Below are 19,403 nucleotides of genomic sequence, written 5' to 3'. Positions count from 1 at the left end.
GAGGCAAGAATAAAAGGGAGACCATGAATATGGTACATCACTGGTCATCTGTAGTTCGCCGTCTTTTTTTTGCTTTTTGTGAATTGTTACTTGGGATACTCCATATTTTGCATTCACAGGTTGTCTTTAACCTTCCTATGACATTTCTATGGTAAAAAGGGATGGGGATTGGGGAGGGGATTATGTTCCCATTCTTTCACAAATGGATGTCTACAGCCTAGTATCAGGATAGGAATTAACCCTTAAGAATTCACCAAAACAAACAGAACACTATGGTATTTCCTAATAACTTTATCCTCTAGTACTTGGGTTTGTTAAGGTGCCTACCCCACTCACCACAAGTGTGTAGGTACCAACCAACTCCCTCCCATCCCCATTTGATGACTCAAGATATCCTAGGAGGCAGATGGCTCACAATCACTTCATGTTTCTCCATAAATTTCTAAGGGAAGCTTTGGAGTTCCTTTGTTTATCACACTCCTACAACCTAATCTTTAATCTCAGAGGCCTAATACCCACACCCAGTGATAATGGTTACCAGTGGCAAAAGAGTGAATAGAGGTATAGTTTTAAGATTTGTCAGTGAAGTTGTGGTTCAAATCCTATATATTGTTTTCCTTTTAGAAAGCAAAGGACATGGGTGGGGGGTGTCTAAAGGGAACTGAGTCAGGTTCCTTAAAGCTCCAAAAACAATTACCAAAGGATTTATATCAAGTCAACAGACCACATTGATAGCTTATCATATGAACATTCTGCAGATCACATTCTACTCAAGGCTGCCAGGGAGAGTTGAATTAATCTTCACTATATCTAATCCCCTAACTACTACTAGTTATCTGAACCACATGAATAAAATACTTTCCCCTAAGTTATTACTAAAATATGTGCCAACATCAGATTACTTGCTGTAGTAGGAAGAAATCTTTAAATTAATAAAGGAGCCAAAACTTTCTCTTTTCAACTGGGGGAAAAAAAAAGCAAGCCCATTTGGCTATAACCAAGATTTAAAGACATTCATAACACAACACAATTGGCCAAGTTTCTTTAACGTGTGCACTTTTATTTGAACTGGTCTTAAGTCAGTGTACAGGTAAAGCTCCTCCCCTCCCCCAAGTACTGGCACCAATCTCAAAACTCGGCGGGAGACTTTGTTAAGTCTGCATTCACATCTATGTTGGGGGCAGGGAGGGAATTTAGGGGGCCATTCTTTATGGCTCTGACAATTAAAAAAAAAGGAACAAGTATTAAGGCGGAAGATACAAAAAGTTTTTTTTTGTTTTAAAGGATTACATAATTTACATGTAAAGCAGTACTAGTACCTTCCCTCCTCCCCCCCCTCCCCGCCTGGATTTTTGTTAAGTAGCTCCTTTGCTCTGTGTGTAAGAGCAGGACAGCCTTCATAGAGGCAAGTAACTCTGTAACAATGCATTATACAATATTTGGAATGACTTAAAAAAAAAAAAAAACAAATGTACAATCAGAGTCTTGAAGACGCACTGTAGAACTTTGGGGATGTTTGCCTCCAACATACTTAGACTGCTCATCACCTTCACCGTTCCAGTTTTTAAATCCTGAGTCAAGCGCCAAAAAAAAACAAAACAAAAAACAAAAAAAAAACAAATAAAGCCATGCCAATCTCATCTCTTTTGGGCAATTATCATGTCACACCCTTTGAAAAAACCAACCAAAAAAAAAAAAAACACAAACAGTCCATTTAGAAGCATTTGCGGTGGACAATGGAGGGCCCAGATTCATCATACTCCTGCTTGCTGATCCACATCTGCTGGAAGGTGGAAAGAGAGGCCAGGATGGAGCCTCCAATCCAGACAGAGTATTTGCGCTCAGGTGGGGCAATGATCTAGTTTAAAAAGAAGGAAGAGATAACCACGTTAATTCTCAATAGAACCACTTCAGAACACACATCAATTCTGAGAAGCCAATTAAAACCCATTAAGACAATGCTCTGAACATGGCATAAGGAACTCAATAAATCACCCAAATAATTGTTTAGCATTTACTAAGCACCAGCTTGTCCTAAAGCAATTCCTAACCAACTCACCTTGATTTTCATTGTGCTGGGGGCTAGGGCTGTAATCTCCTTTTGCATCCTGTCAGCAATGCCTGGGTACATGGTGGTACCACCAGACAATACGGTGTTAGCATACAGATCCTTACGGATGTCAACATCACACTTCATGATGGAGTTGAAGGTAGTTTCGTGGATTCCACAGGATTCCATACCTACATAAGGAAAAGAAAAGCAAGTAGTAAATGATTATTAGTCTTTAAAAAGAGGCATTTCCTCCTTTGACCCACTAATCCTGAAGTAAATAGTGTGATGTTTAGAGAAAAAACCCTTACCTAAGAAAGATGGTTGGAAGAGAGCTTCTGGGCATCGGAACCGCTCATTGCCAATGGTGATAACCTGACCATCAGGAAGCTCATAGCTCTTTTCCAGAGAGGAGCTAGATGCAGCAGTGGCCATCTCCTGTTCAAAGTCTAGGGCGACGTAGCACAGCTTCTCCTTGATGTCACGTACGATTTCCCTCTCAGCTGTAGTAGTGAAGCTGTACCCTCTCTCAGTCAGGATCTTCATGAGGTAGTCCGTCAGATCACGGCCAGCCAGATCCAGACGGAGGATGGCATGGGGAAGGGCATAACCTTCATAGATGGGCACAGTGTGGGTCACACCATCACCGGAGTCCATCACAATACCAGTGGTACGACCAGAGGCATACAGGGACAGCACAGCCTGGATGGCAACGTACATGGCTGGGGTGTTGAAGGTCTCAAACATAATCTGGAAATAGAGAATAAGGCAGTTGAGTGAGTGCAGTAATCGCTGCAAAATTTATACAGCAAGGTTATGGATAATCATGCAGGTGCGCAACACATTTGTAGGTTTGTAAGTATCCTGAAGTAAAAACAAAAAAATTTAACTGTTGTTCTAAGACCCACACGTTGGTATCTTAAGAGATACCAGCTTATGGCAAAAACTAAGGATCAAGTTTTAGATTTTTTTAGAAATCACCCAAGACAAGTGAACTGTTAGTACCCTAGACAAACAATTCAAATTGCTAGTGAAAAAAATAAAGCCAGTTCAGAAAAAGCAAACAGAACCTGTAGATATCCAAAGAGAAGACTCAGGTCAGAGAAGAAAAACCCTATAGATAATGGCAAAGAAAAAAAGGGAAGAGAAGAGAAAGGTGAAGCAGGGTATAAAAGAGTAGTAAATAGATGAAGTTGACATGGCTTAAAAATCATGGTACCCGTACCCCAAGAAGTCCACAAACCTGAGTCATCTTTTCTCTGTTGGCTTTGGGGTTCAGGGGAGCTTCTGTGAGCAGCACAGGGTGCTCCTCAGGGGCCACACGGAGCTCATTGTAGAAAGTGTGATGCCAGATCTTCTCCATGTCATCCCAGTTGGTGACAATACCGTGTTCAATGGGATACTTCAGGGTCAGAATACCTCTCTTGCTCTGGGCTTCATCCCCCACATAGCTATCTTTCTGGCCCATGCCCACCATTACACCCTGCAGAGAAAAGAATGGCAATTGTCAGTCTCAACCTATCAGTAATATTTATAATTTGTACTTGTGAGGGTTCTAGATTTTTAGTGCTCATAAAGTTGTCAGAAATTCAAGTCTCTCATTTCACAGATAACTGAACTGAAAACCCAAAAACTTGCTCAAATTTACATGTCCATTACATGCAATGAAAGTTTAAATCTCAAAGTTCTTAGTTATATAGTCACATTAATGTATAAAATTAGGCTCAGGTTAATGCCACCTGACACCTGTTGATATCTCCAAGCATAATTTTTAATGTTTTTAATGTTTTAATTTCCACAAATGTTCTAGGCTCTTTGCAAAGAAAATCCCTTCAATATCCTTCCAATCAGTCAACAAGGGCTAAGATTTTTATGCATACCTGATGTCTGGGGCGCCCAACAATGGAAGGGAACACAGCCCGAGGGGCATCGTCTCCTGCAAAGCCAGCTTTGCACATTCCGGAGCCATTGTCAACAACGAGAGCAGCAATATCATCATCCATGGCGAACTGTGGAGAAAAACAGTATAAGGGTTACAATTTTTTAATCCAAGTTTAATTCAAATAATACTCTGGGTCTTTTGAAAGCCAAAATTACATAAAACGGCAATCCCTATTTATTAAGGTAGCAGCTAAGAAGTTGCAGTGCAGACTCCTCCATCCTATTCTTAAAGAGATGCTGGGATGGAGGCGGAGGGTGATGACCAAGCAGATTGGAAGGACCACTCCCCACCCCGCTTCCTTCTCAGCTTCCTGTCAATTGAGTGCACCTCTCCTCTTTAGCCGCTAGGGGGAGTGCCCGCTTGCAGTTTTCGCCTTAGAGATTTGGGACAAAGGAAGTCGCAGCTCTCTTGCCTCTCATTATTACCATAAAAGGCAATGGTAAGAGGCAGCTTTGCAGAAGTCAGTGGTGCGGCAGGAAGCCAGGTTTCTCCCCCACCCTTCTTTTAAAGGGAGACTCGATTAAAAAGAGAAGCCACTCCCCCTGCTCCCTCCTCCCCCTGGCCTTTTTCAAACTGAGGCATGGCGGTGTGGCCACACCCAGATCAGTCTCCACTCCCTACCCCACCCACCCCTGCCAGACGTTAGCAGCAGGGATGGGTCTGGGAGCCACGCTTATGCAAGCGGCTGCGGGAGACCAGGGTGCTCCTGGCGCTGGGCAGGAGCAGAAGTTCAAAAGGGGAAGTTACTCACACCCCCACCACCCCTGAGATTTAGGGAAGGAACTCATCCTGGCTAAGTCCCCACCCAGTTCTGGGAAAACCAAGCCTCAGGAAAAGCGGGGAGTCATTCAAAGCCAATTAAGGCTCGCTTAAGCCAAGTCTCTGCAACCATTAGGCCAAGGGGGCATAAAAATCCCTTTTCCTTCACTCCTTAAACCACTAAAGATTTTAGCAAAGGGATCGTTAATTATCTGCTTCACAGCACCAGTTAAAATTAAAAATCAAGATACAATGTTTCAAATGACAGTCCTCCCCTCCTTAAAAAACGGATGCAATAATCAAAGCAGCATTTGGGTTTGCAAAAGCTAAAGACTTTCACTTCTCTGCAAACCCGTACCGGCATCGTGAGCCGGCTGCAAAATAGATCCGCTTTCCCCGCACCCCCCCGCGTAAAGGAGGCACTCCCACTCCCGTCCCCACCCCCCTACACTTTGTAGCTTCCGCCCTCTAACCTGTTAATCCACCCCACGCCCTTCTCGGGCCGGCCACCACTGGGCCCAGACTTGAGACAAAGACCCTTAATTCATTCCCCCGCCTTTGAATGAAAAGTGGAGGGAGGAACCGGAACCTCCTCTCCCTCCCCCATAAGGCACCATGCCCACCGCCTTCTAAGCCCCCTGCAAAGCATGAGAGCAGCTACAATAAAGCAAGCTCGGGTCACACCCTGGAAACCTCGCTCCCGCCTCCTCGGCGGTTAAAGCTCCTCTTCCCCATCCCCCCCTCCCTTCTGCCTGGGTTCCTTTTTTCCCGCCGCCCCCGCCCTTTACAACTTCTTCCAGCCCCACCCGCGCCTGGAGGCGCCCCCGCTCAGCCGGTTGGATGGGGTTCAAGCCCCAACCACCTTCGTCCGCCCTACGCCATCCCCAGGAAGCCTTCCCCATGACGGAGTACTAACCATCCTGGGCCCGCCAGTCCCCATTATCCCAAACGCTCCGTTTCAATCCTCTTACTCCGGGGCCGAAGGGAGAAAACCCGATTACGAGAGCCCGGGAGCAGGCGGCTATTACTCGCCAAGGCCCGCCGAGAGAAGCTCAAGCCCGCACCTAGACCTAACTTCCCGAAACGCTCGCCCCGCGCCCCCACCCCCACGCCGCCCGCCCAAGGCCGAGGGGCGACGGCGGGGCAACCAAAAACCGCCTTCCCAACGTGCACAAAAGGTCTAGCACTATCAGGCCCCCTAAAACCCCTTCTAGTTTTTCCAAGCCCAACACCCTCTCAGAAAATATACTTCCCTTAAATCTTGCAGGCACCGAGGAACGCCTGTCACTCCGTCCTTTTAAAAGGTTTGGAGTAGGAAAAAGCCCAAAAGAAACGCGTATCCGAAAGACTCTAAGGACGCAGGCGGAGAAGGTTCTCGCAGGCTCTTACCTTAGAAGTGGCAAGTTTAAACCCTTAAGAGAGAGGAGGTGGTGCCGCACCTGGAGGCAGGGGGAGGCAAGTGCACGCTGGGTGGAAGAGCTCACTGCTACTCCTGAGCACTCGCGCTCCGGGTTTTATGGGACGCGCGAGCTCCCCGCTCGAGCCATAAAAGGTAACTTTCGGAACGGTGCGCTCTGATTGGCCCGGGGTCGCTCACTCACGAGCCTCTTTGCACATTGCAGCATTTTTTTTCTTCTCTCCTCCTTTTGCAAAAAAAAAAAAAAAAAAAAAAAGACTGAGGGAAAAGAGGGAGGGAGAGTTTTTCCAGCTTTTGCTCTCTATGGGCGCTTCTCTGGCTTCCACCTTTTTTTGCTGGGTCTGAATCTCTGAATATCAGTGCCCTGGCAATGCAGGGCTGATGCTTAACAAAACGTGGATGGAAGGGCGGCTTTATTTTACAGTGTCATTGTATATGTGGGTGCTTTTTTTCAACCTTGTCAGAAAAATCTTCTGATATTAAACTCAACCCCCCTTCACTCCATCGAGCTGGGCCCTGGTTCTGGGTAGAGGAGGGGGTGATGTAGACGTGCTTTCTATTTCTCCCTCTTTTTTTTTTTTTTTTTTTATTTAATCTGTGCACCCCACGATGAATCCTCAGAGTTTTCCAGAGTTGCCTTTCACAGGATGGTGAAAGGCTCAGACCCAGCCCAGCCAGTGCCAGGAAATGCAAAACTCCCAAGGAGGGCTCCCCTCTCTAGCTCCCACCAACAATAGTGCCTATGAGTCATTCCCCAACTTGGGATTCTGCTGCTCGGGGTCGGTTTGGAAGCACACCCAGAACGGTGCTGTCTTGCCTAGGCTGTTGCTCTGGCTTCCCAAGCCGGCCCCGGTGCTGGGAGCGGAACCTCGAGATTTCCACAAGCCCTCTCGTTCCCCCGTGCCAAAATCTTATAACGCGCGAGCTTAGAGGTCTGGGGGCTCCCCGCCCCCCACATTCATTCACTTCTTCCCCCCTCGAACGTGCCCCCTCAATTCTGATTCTCGAAAAGTGCGTGTTTTGTGACCTCTGGAATAATAGCACAAAATGTCGGGTTTCTTTTTACGGGGAGGGTGGGGGGGTAGAAAGGCACCAAACTGTAAATTTTCGGGTGATTTGATATGAAGGTATGGCGGAGTTTGAGGAGGGGCTTTCAAAGTTGCTAGGTGCAAAGGAGTGGGTTGAAGACTTGAGAAATAGAGCCATGTTTCTTTAAAAGAAAAAAAAAAGGTTATAATTTTGTATATTGTGTATATATGCGTGTGTGTCCACACATCTACAATCCCCCATTCATTTGTGGACCACGAGAGCCATGGTGAGGACAAAGGTAACGTCAGGAAAGCAGGCTGGGTGTTAAAAATCCGGGGCAGACAGAAGAGCAGGTTGTTTGGCCTTATAAGGGTGTTAAGCTGCTGTTTCCAGATAAAAACTGCATTTTGGTAAACACGGGGCAAAGTTCTCTTACCTCTAAGGCCCAGTAAATAACATTAACACAAAAAGTAGCCCCTACCACCTCCCAGAAAGCTGAGGCATGCTTTGGCTGACCCAAACTTAATTCATTTTATTTTTCTCAACTTGGACTCTGCCATTAAGCTGGGATTTCTCTCTGAGGTGGGGGTGGGGCTGGATCCATACACAGACACCTGAAGCTGGGCCTTCGCCACAGCCTGTCCCCTCCCCCTTCCTCTTCCTCTTCCCCTTCAGGCTCTCAGAGTGACTGGGAGAGGGCTGGCCTCCCCAAGACTTGATTTTTTTTCTTTCTGTCCCCTTTCTCCAGCCCTGCTAAATTAAACTGCATTGCTTTCTGGACTCTGGAAGGTCTGTCTTGAAATCACAAAATCCCAGGATCAGAGGAGATGGTGAAAAAGGGGCATTTTCACCCCCTCCCCCAGATTATGCTAGGGTTAACTTTAAGGGGAAAAAAAAGTATAAAACTAATCCCTCCCACCACCTTTCAGTATTAGCCCTGCTGGAAGTTAAGAACATTTGCAAGGGAACGGGACTGATTTGGAGGCAGTTCTTTTTCAAAAGAAAGTTGAGGTGAGGGATGGAATCACAGCCAAAATCATCCCCAGGGTCATTAACTTCTGACCCGGACCAACTCTGCAGGGCTATGCTCCTGGGTCTGGGTGGAGGGTTGGATTGCACCGAGAAAGCTAGAAGGCTTCTAGCTCAGTGTGATCCGCCCACAATATCTATGCAGCTTAGTGAGCCATCTGGAAGGTAATAAACTTCTTGGGGAAACTCAGTGTGCCAGAGAGAAGACTGTGGGGAAATATTGTAGGAGAGACTGGGGACATAGAGACCAACTGTCCCCTAAAAGAACTCCCTCTTCTTTCAGAGAATAAAATGGATTATAGATTCAGAGCTTGGAAGGGACCTTGAGAGCCCTCTGAGTCCTGCCCACCCCCCTTTTTACAGAGGAGAAGACAGAAGCACAGTTAAGGTATTAAGTGTCTGAGATGAGATTTGAGCTCATATCTTCCTCAAGCTAAATCCAGTGACTACTAAACCATGCTTCCTAGGGATGGGGAAGGGAAGCACTTTGTGTATATCCATGGATGTCTATGTACACACGTATGGAAACATACATGTACACACATGTAAGTCTGTGTGCATGTCTGTATTAATACATTATATAAAGTTGTATACATACAAATACAGGTGTGTGCGTGCATGTATACATGCGTGTTGGTGTGTGCGTGCATGTGTACAGGCCCATATGCATGTGTGCTCGCACATACCAGTGCATGCATGCATGTGTGTAAATCTGCATGCACATATACAGGTATGGTATACATATGTAGGCATTGTGTACAAACATGTAGACATGCACATATTGGTGCATGTGAATTTGTGTGCTTATATAAGCAGTATTGTGAATATGCACACATCAGTGCATCTATATGTATAAATTCGAATACACACATGTATATAGGCACTGATGCATTATATATGTATACATGCACATATACCCCTATTAGTGCATATGTACATGTGAATCCGCACATGCAGATATAGGTATATGTGTATATATACATATTTGCTTTCTAGGGGAGGGGAAAGGGAAGGAAGAAGGGAGAAAAATTTAGAAAACAAAGTTTTGCAAGGGTGAATGTTAAAAATTATCTTTGCACATAATTTGAGAAATAAAAAGCCATTGTTATTTTTTTAAATGGATATTTGTTCAGTTGAATACTTAAGAAGAACTTTAGGCTTTTGGATTTGAATCCCAACTCCCTACCTGCTGTGTGGGTCAGTGACCTTGGGACAAATCAAGTAAACCTTCAGATTTTAGCTTCTTAAAATGAGGTCCTTTTAGTACGAATCTCACAGGTGGTTTTGAGCTCAAATGAGATGCTATATATAAAGAATTTTGCATATTTTAAAACACTCTATGCTAGTTATTATTAAAAATCAAACACAAGCTTTTTGTCCTTCAGAATAACCATTCCACGTCTCTCACTCCCCAATACAAACAAACTCTGGTTCTCACTGCCTTCTCAGGCAGACCTTAACAGCATACTCCTCCCTGGGCCCCAAACCTGACAATTAGTTCTTAGCTTGACTGAGACAGGAAGAGAAAGGGGGTATGATGCTAGTCCCAAAGTCTACAACAAATCCATCCCCTCCTGATCTGTCATAGTGGGTTACTGCAGAAGACCAGGAAGTGCTGAAAGATATGTCCCTCCTGAATCCCTTAGACAAACTGGGGGAACATCTTCTCACTTATTTCTCTTATGTCACTTCTTTCCCCTATCAGGGCTCATCTTTGATATTTATTATTTATTGTTCTTAAATTGTTTTCAATAGTGTCCAATTCTTCATGACCACGTTTGGGACTTTTTTGGCCCAAAAAAAAAAAAAAATGCTTTGCCATTTCCTTCTCCATCTCATTTTACAGATGAGAAAACTGAGACAAATGTAGTGAAGTGACTTGGCCAGGGTCACACAGCTAATAAATACCTGAGGTCAGATTGAACTCAGGAAGAGGAAGTCTTTCTGACTTTTGGACATGGTACTCTATCCACTGTGCCATCTAACTAGGGAAATAATACAAATTAGTCAGACCATATAAAAGAAATATGGAATAGATAGAAGGTAACTGCAGAAGATATTGCATTGTATATTGGATTTAACTTTATTTTTACCATGTTTAACATATATTGGATTGCTTGCCATCTAGAGGAGGGAATGGAGGGTAAAGAGAAGAAAAATTGGAACACAAGGTTTTGCAAAGGTTAATATTAAAAAATTGTTCATGCATATGTTTTGAAAATAAAAAGCTTTAATAAAAATAAAATTAAAAAAGAGATTATATTGGCCTGGACAAGTCACCTAGCTTCGGTTTGTTTCCATTTCCTCACTTGTAAATGGAAATAATAACAACATCTACTTCTCAATGTTTTCAGGAGTAAGCTCAATGGGAAATGAGCTTTATTTATTGTCTCCCAGGGTTGTTGGGGATAACATAAGATATACATATTATGCAACCTGTTATAATTGTTATGAAGAGCTTAGTGCAATAGGCATTATATAAGTGTTAACTTTTATTTTTATCATTATTAGACAAAGAGAGCTTAAACTAGAGTGGTAGTTGGATGAGAGAAAATAAGGGGATGTATGTGAGAAATATTGTAAAGAAAGAAGTTACAAAATTTAGCAATATGTTGTATTGCAATATGTTGTAATCAAATAGAGGACTCGATGACACAGAGATTTCAAATCTAGATGCCTGGAAAGATGGTGGTATCCTTGACAGTAAAAAAGGAAGTTCATCTATTAGGAGGTGTGGAGGGTAGCAGTAGGAGATCTCTTTAGAACATGTTGAATTTCAGATGTGTAAAGGACATCTTGTCCAAGGTACCCAATTTGGGATTGGGAATGGTAGACTGGAGCTCAGGAGAGAGATTGATTAGAGCCAGATATATACATATGAGAGTTATCTCTGTTGGGAGGATAATTGAACCTAGGGAAGTTAATGAGGTTGAGGAGGTATTATATATTTATTTTATTTTATTTTATTTTGTTTTTTTTTATTTAATAGCCTTTTATTTACAGGATATATGCATGGGTAACTTTACAGCATTGACAATTGCCAAACCTCTTGTTCCAATTTTTCACCTCTTACCCCCCACACCCTCCCCCAAATGGCAGGATGACCAGTAGATGTTAAGTACATTAAAATATGAATTAGATACACAATTAGTATACATGACCAAACCGTTATTTTGCTGTACAAAAAGAATCAGACTCTGAAATATTATACAATTAGCTTGTGAAGGAAATCAGAAATGCAGGTGGGCATAAATATAGGGATTGGGAGTTCAATGTAATGGTTTTTAGTCATCTCCCAGAGTTCTTTTTCTGGGCATAGCTGGTTCAGTTCATTACTGCTCCATTGGAAATGATTTGGTTGATCTCGTTGCTGAGGATGGCCAGATCCATCAGAACTGGTCATCATATAGTATTGTTGTTGAAGTATATAATGATCTCCTGGTCCTGCTCATTTCACTCAGCATCAGTTCGTGTAAGTCTCTCCAGGCCTTTCTGAAATCATCCTGTTGGTCATTTCTTACAGAACAGTAATATTCCATAATTTTCATATACCACAATTTATTCAGCCATTCTCCAACTGATGGACATCCACTCAGTTTCCAGTTTCTAGCCACTACAAAAAGGGCTGCCACAAACATTCGTGCACATACAGGTCCCTTTTCCTTCTTTATAATCTCTTTGGGATATAATCCCAGTAGTAACACTGCTGGATCAAAGGGTATGCACAGTTTGATAACTTTTTGAGCCTAGTTCCAAACTACTCTCCAGAATGGTTGGATTCGTTCACAACTCCACCAACAACGCATCAATGTCTGAGGAGGTATTATAAAAAAAGAAGAGAGAACAGGGGAGTGACTGAGGGGATACCTATAGTTAGTGACTAATATGGAATAAGATGCAGCAAAAGAGACTGAGAAGGGGTGAACAGGTAGGAGTCGCCTTGTCTCTTGGATGATACCTCTATTGCATCGCCACAAAGGACCACCAAACAAGGCCTGCTGGCGTCAAAGAAGGCGCCAGAAGTCATAAAGCAAAGCTTCTGGCCTAGCTCAAAAGAAACATGAGATACGTAAATTTAGAGACGTCTCCACTCCAAATGTTCAGATGGAGGGACAGCTAGATGACACAGTGGATAGAGAATCAGCCCTGAAGGACTCCAGTTCAAATCTGGTCTCAGACATTTAACACTTCCTAACTATCTGACCCTGGGCAAGTCACTTAATCCCAATTGCCTCAGGAAAAAAAAAAATGTTCAGATGGAAGATTGATGTCCAAGCTGCTTTAGAGCCTTCTGAGCTCTTATTAGTCACAATCAGGCACACTGTCTCTTGACCCCAACACAGTGATATCAATTTGGTTCTCTTCAAGTAATCCAATATATCTTAACATGGTAAAAAATTTATGTTAAATCCAGTATAGACATACATATTTATCCAATTATCTTGCTGCACAAGAAAAATCAAATCAAAAAAGGGAAAAAGTTGAGAAAAAATAAAAAGCAAGCAAACAATAAAAAGAGTGAAAATGCTATGCTGTCCCCATAATCCTCTCTCTGGGTATAGATGGCTCTCCTCTTCATAAGATCATTGGAACTGGCCTGAATCATCTCATTGTTGAAAAGAGCCTTGTCCATCAGACTTGATTGTTGTATAATCTTGCTATTGCTGTATATAATGACCCTGGGCAAAACATTTCACTTGTCTGCCTCAGTTCCTCAACTGTAAAATGGGACTCAAAATAGTGTAATGAGGATAAAATGAGGTAATGCTGGTAAAGTACTTTGTAAATGAAAAAAAAAATTCTATATAAATGCTATCTGTTATAACTGGTTGATTCATTCATTGATGGACTGATGACTTTTTTAAAAGATATGATCGTATCTTGCAGGCTAGAAGGATAGGTTGTCACTAAGTTATGTAGGGCTTTAGAAGCTAAACAGAGTTTCTTTTTGATCCTGGAAGCAATAAAAACTCATTGGAGTTGACTGAGTAGGGGAGTCACATGATCAGATCTTTGTTTAAGGAAAATTATCTTGGCAACAGAAGGCAGGATAGAATGGCTTGTTGAGAGGCTTGAGACAGGGAGACCAATTAGGTAGGAGTCTTTTGCAATCATCTAGGTGAGAGATGATGAGGGCCTGAACTAAAGTATTTCTTTCTGAATGGCAAGAAAGGGTCAGATGTAAAAGCAAGATTTGGCTGATCAGATATATGGGAGCCCGGGATAAATACTGAAATTACAAACCTTGGAGGGGGAAGGTGATATGTAAGCTTCTGGTTAATACAAGGATAACAGAAACAGTCCCTGCCCGCAAGGAGCTTGTTGTTGTGTGTCCTTTGATCTCAAAGAGGACCATGACATGCAAGTGAATTGGATCTAAGTGAGGGAGTGCTGTACAAGGTAATCTGACTCACGTTTTCCTCCAGAGTCATTTGGGGCCAGTGGCCAGATATAGATCAAGATGGCTGGAGATGGCCCTGGATGCAGTGGGAGACCTGGGCCTTTTAAGGTAAGGCCTTCACCAGGTCTCAGTTTGCCTGAGGTCACGCCCATTGAGTGATTAAGGCTAGGTAACAATTGAGACAAAGAATGGTTTCTTTCTACCTAATCAAAAAACCCTACAAAAACATATAAATAAATAAATCTGGGAGGGAAAGATCCTTCTTCTCTTTCTTCCTTCTGAATACATAACATAGTATACCCTTATCTACAGATGCTCTTAAAAGATTTTTTTTTTCTTTTGGATTTCTGGACCCTCCCAAGATATCTTGGGGTTTATGGGCTAAATTTCTTTCTTTCTTTCTTTTTTAATAATGCTTTTTATTTTCAAAATATATACAAAGATAGTTTTTAACATTCACCCTTATAAAACCCCATATTTCAAATTTTTCTCCCTTCCTTTCTCCCATTCCCTCCCCTAGACAGCAAACAATCCAATATATGTTAAATATGTACAATTCTTCTATATGTATTTCCACATTTATCATGCTGCACAAGAGAAATCAAATCAAAAAGTGAAAAAAATGAGAAAACAAAAAGCAAGCAAACAACAAAAAAAGGTGAAAATATATGTTGTGATCCACATTCAATCTCCACATTCCTCTCTTTGGGTGCAGATGGCTCTCTTCATCACTGAACAATTGGAACTGGTTTGAATCATCTCATTCTTGAAGAGAGCCATGTCCATCAGAATTGATCATCATATAATTTTCTTGTTGCTGTGTACAATGATCTCCTGGTCCTGCTCATTTCACTTAGCATCAGTTCATGTAAGTCTCTCCAGGCCTTTATGAAATCATTCTGCTGGTCATTTCTTACAAAATAATAATATTTCATAACATTCATATATCATAATTTATTCAGCCATTCTCCACCTGATGGGCATCCACTCAGTTTGTTTCTTGACAAGGTAGATTTCTTTCTTAAAGACCAAGCCTTAGATTAAAATCACTCTGATTCTCATTCACTGACCACCTGTAGGTTCCAGGTGAATCCTCCTTTGGTCATTGTTTGGATCCTGATCCACTCAGATTGAATAAAGAGAGAAGGCCTAGGATAGAGCCTTGGTCAACACTTACGACTAGCAAGTGCAATATGGATAATGAGCCTGCTAGGGAGACTTTCAAATAGGTAGGAGAACCAGAAGAGAATAGTGTCACAAAAACCCAGATTCACCAATGATCTTCTTTTAAGAAGAGAGGATAAACAGTGTCAAATGTAGCAAATTCATCAAGAAGGAAGAAGACAGAGAAAAGACCTTCATATCTGGCAATTAAGAGATCATCTATAACTTTTCCTAGGTTGTTTGGATAAGAAAAGGAGGAGAGATATAAAATAATAACTTGAGGGGTTGGCTAGTAAATTTTTTTTAGGGTTAGAGGAGACGGTTTTTTTTGAAGGCAGTAGAAAAGAAACCAATAAAAAGAAGTTGAAGCTGCAAAGGAGAGGAAAAATAAAGTTACTGATGTACTTTTCGGGGAAAAGAGATGAGGACTTGCTCAAGTGAACATGAAAAGGGTTGTCTTGGAAGAAGAAAAGCCATCTCTTTATCAGAAACTGGAAGGAAAGGAGAAGAGTCACAGAACATATTTTGGGTTTTTGAGAGGACAAGAATGGGAATGGAAACTCACATCAAATGAACTCAATTTTCTCCCTTGGCAATGTCTTCAGTTACGGGCAAGGAAGGAAGAAGTGTGGGAATGTTGAAAAAGGAAAAGAAGCAACAATTCGGTGATTCAAGGCAATTCCAATAGACTTGAGATGGAAAGTGCTATCCACTTCTAGAGAGAGAGCTATGGAGATTGAATGTGAATCAAAGCATAGTATTTTGATTTTTTTTGTTTGTCTTCTTTCTCATGTTATTTTTTTCCCTTGTTGCGATTTTTCTTACATAACATGATAAATATGGAAATATGTTTAAAAGAACTGCATATATTTAACCTATATGAGATTACTTGTTAAATTGGGGAGAGGGGAAAGGAAGAGAGAGAGAGAAAGAAATTTGAAACACAAAGTCTTACAAAAACGAATGTTGAAAACTGTCTATATATTTTTGGAAAATAAAATACTATCGAAAATTTAAAAAAAAAAAAGGAAAGAGAAGAGAAACTTGGCAGTACCTTTTGCAGCTCAAAATAGAGAATTAGAGGGGAATAAAAGGACTGCTTTCCAAAAATTAGGGTTAGACAAGATGAATTTGTAATGTACCTAGTCAACACAGTTATAAGACTTTATTTTCAGTTGAGCTAGAAGAGGAGAACTCAATCCCAGGATGAATTTTACAACCATGCTACTTACTCATGCCTTCAAGTGTGGAGAGGCAGTGGACTGATCGACCACACTGATGAATTTTTGGGTCCTTGAAGTATTGACAAATAGTCGTATGCACTGGGTTCTGCTTTCTTTATATTATGTCATGTATTCATTTTTATTTATACTAAAAATATTCGTGGCTGTTAATGGCATAAAATTAGGGGCAGAAGACCTGGGTTCAAGTGCTCCCTACTTTATCCCCTAAGAGATGTATGGAAATTATTTAACCTCTCAGTACTTTACACCACTACTCCCTGTATAAATTGCTTATCTGCATTGACTGGACAGAGTTTTCTCATGAAAAATTCCCCATAGAAATGAAATCACAGATCCATTTTAAAAAATTACTATATAATATTATACTCTGTTAATTGATCCCAGTTGTCAACCATTCCTGAATTATTATACATTTTAAGTTCTTATCATTATTTTTTTTTATTCAACTAATGCTGCTATAAATATGTAGAGAAAAGTAGCTCCTTTGATGATGTTCCCAATAATAGGTATTAGTTTGTAAATTAACTGGCTCTGGAATATATTCAGTTCATCACATACATTTTGTTGCTGTGGTGCTTGGCAACATTCAGCTGATATTCGGTTAGGCTAACAGGGGAATTCCACCCAGGCATTTAGCAAACCTCTTGATTGGCCAGGGCCCGTCTCCAGGACTGCAGGCACCTGACTGATCCACCCAACCACTTGGTGAACTGAAATATTTGAAAGGACCAATTGGGTGTTGCCATAGCCACCAAGAAACCTATAAAAACTCAGTTCCACCCTCAGCTGGGTGAAGCTGTTAGTCAGATATCGTTTTCTTGGTCTTTTTGTTTTGGTTCCTAATTTTCATTTTATTACACAGAATATATATCTTAAAGATATAATGGTTTGAAAAAGGAAATGATGTCCATTTTCAATCCTGGACACTTTAGCACATTTTCCTCACTTAATATTCCTCATTCATTCCAAATAACATTAAAATGAATAGCATTCCTTTTCCCATTTAGGCAGAACATTGAAATCCTTTTTTTTTTTAATAGCAAAATGATGCAGTATATTTTCTTTTAAAAAATATTTTTATATTTTATTAAATGTATCTCAGTTACATATAAAAATTTTAATTATTTTAATTTCTTTTTCTAAATTAATTTTTTATATTTCTGAAAACTTTTGAGTTCCAAGTTCTCTCCCTCCTGTCCTTCTTACATCCCTTGAGAAGGCAAATAATATGATTTTGATTATCCATGTGAAGTCATGCAAAATATTTATTTATTAGCCATGTGGATAAAATATATGTTTACCATTTCTCTTTGACAGGGTGGTTCAGTGCCTAAATTTTAATCCAGAGTAATGCCATTGCATATCAATAAATTAAATTGAAATAACTATGAAGTACCATAGTATAAATCTTTTCTCGTTCTTTAAAAAATCAATCAATTTATCCCTATTTTTCAAGACTTCCTCTCTTCTTCTCTTATGCACACGTACAATTGAGCAAATAAAAAAAAAAAATAAAAAAGAAAGCCTTCACTTAAATAGATATATAGTCTGGGAAAAACAATTCCTACATTAGCCATGTGTGAAAATATACATCTCTATCTTCATCTTAAGTTCCTCACCTCTTCATCTTAATTCTTTTGACTTTGTGCCTTATTATGCTTAGAGTTCTAAAGTTGCTTTTCTCTATAGTGTTATATAGTCTTTCTAATTCTGTTTTTCTCTTTGTATCAATTCATAGAAATCTTCCTATTTTCCTTGAAACTGTCCATTTTGTCATTTCTTATGGCACAATAATATTCCTTTATATTCATATGACACACTTTGACAAAATCGGAAAGATACTCTCCCCCTTTAAAGTTTCCAGTCTTCACTGACTAGGAACTATCTTTGAATCACAAGACACCTAAAACTCATCCAATGATACATAAACAGCACCTTTTAAATACCTCTTAGGCCATATATTGTTTGATTTTGGCCTCTCCTTTCTTAAAAAATAAATGTTTATTAATATCTTATGTTCAAATCATCCATATTTCTCAATAGAGCCCCCTTTTTTCCCTTCCTACAGAACCCTAGCAGAAAAAAAAGGGGGGAGGGGAATCCAGTTGGGCAAAACAAAACTATATAGCATTCCATACTCATCCCCTCTGCAAAGGCATCTTCACAATATCAGCATTGCTAATAGCTTTTCTAACCAGTTCCCTATCTAGCCCCATATAGAGTACAATGACTGCCTCCTTATCAGCAACAATTATTTTCTTTGAACCACTAGCACTCGTAGAATTGAATTGATAGTTTCTTAATGTTATAAAGCACATAAAGGTTATTTAGTTGTTCTGTTCTATTGTACCTCACTTTTTGGTACTGATAGGTTCTCTAAACCACATTCAGGGTATACACTCATTATTTAAGCCTGTTATGGTTTGTCATTTCGAACTCTTCAAGACTCCATTTGGGGTTTTCTTGGCAAAGATACAGGAGTACTTTGCCATTTTCTTCTCCAGATCATTTTACAGATGAAGAAACTGGAGCAAACAGGATTAAATGAGTTACCCAGAATTACACCGCTGGAAAATGTCTGAGGCCAGAGTTGAACTTACAAAATTAAGTGTCTAAATCGAGCTGCATAATAGCACCTGTATCATACAGTTGTTTTGAATATCAAATGAGAGAGCATATGAGAAACACTATATAAATGCTATTACTGTTGTTATTTTCCCTAAGATGATAGATTGCCATAAGTATTTGAGTACACCTATATTTGGACAGTTCCTAATAAATTATTTTGGGATTATAAGATGGATCTTTCTAAATGTACAAAATTATTTGTAAAGCTCTTTCTGTGGTGGCAAAGAAATGGAAATTACAAGGATGCCCATCAATTGGGGATTGACTGTATAAGTTGTGGTATGTGATTGTGATGGAATATTATTGTGTTCTAAGAAATGATGAACAGGATGCTCTCAGAAAAACCTTGGAAGACTTACATGAACTGATGCAAAGTGAAATGAGGAGAACCAGAACATTGTACACAATGATAGCAATATAATCAATTGTGAATGTCTTGGCTATTTTCAACAATTCAATGATTGAAGACAGTTCAAAGGACTTACAATGAAAAATGATTTGCCTTTAGAGAAAGAACTGCCAGAGTCTGAATGCTGATTGAAGTATTTTTTGTTTTTTATTTTCTTTCTTCCTTCCTTCCTTCTTTCCTTCCTTTTGTTTTGGTGTGTATTTTCTTATGACGTGGCTAATGTGGAAATGTGTTTTGTATGACTTCAGATGTATAATCCTTACCAAATTACTTGTCATCTCACCTTCTCAAGGTGAGGAAGAAGCAAGAGGGAGAGAATTTGAAAATTTCT

At 40.6% G+C, this 19,403-nt stretch overlaps 1 protein-coding gene across 1 annotated transcript; it reads right to left on the bottom strand.

Moving 5' to 3' along the window:
* Positions 1–1,035: 1,035 nt before the first annotated feature.
* On the bottom strand, positions 1,036–6,300 carry ACTB (actin beta). The gene is made up of 6 exons (XM_003761554.4): positions 6,141–6,300; positions 3,931–4,059; positions 3,294–3,533; positions 2,362–2,800; positions 2,060–2,241; positions 1,036–1,858 (listed from the first exon to the last, which is right to left on the bottom strand). The coding sequence occupies exons 2-6, from the start codon at positions 4,051–4,053 to the stop codon at positions 1,715–1,717; spliced, it is 1,128 nt and encodes a 375-aa protein (XP_003761602.1). The 5' UTR covers positions 4,054–4,059; positions 6,141–6,300; the 3' UTR covers positions 1,036–1,714.
* Positions 6,301–19,403: the final 13,103 nt, after the last annotated feature.

This window comes from Sarcophilus harrisii, chromosome 1 (assembly GCF_902635505.1).
Source record: "Sarcophilus harrisii chromosome 1, mSarHar1.11, whole genome shotgun sequence".
NCBI classification, from domain to species: domain Eukaryota; kingdom Metazoa; phylum Chordata; class Mammalia; order Dasyuromorphia; family Dasyuridae; genus Sarcophilus; species Sarcophilus harrisii.
Note: the sequence above shows the minus strand (reverse complement) of the source record. Positions and strands in the feature narration are given on the sequence as shown.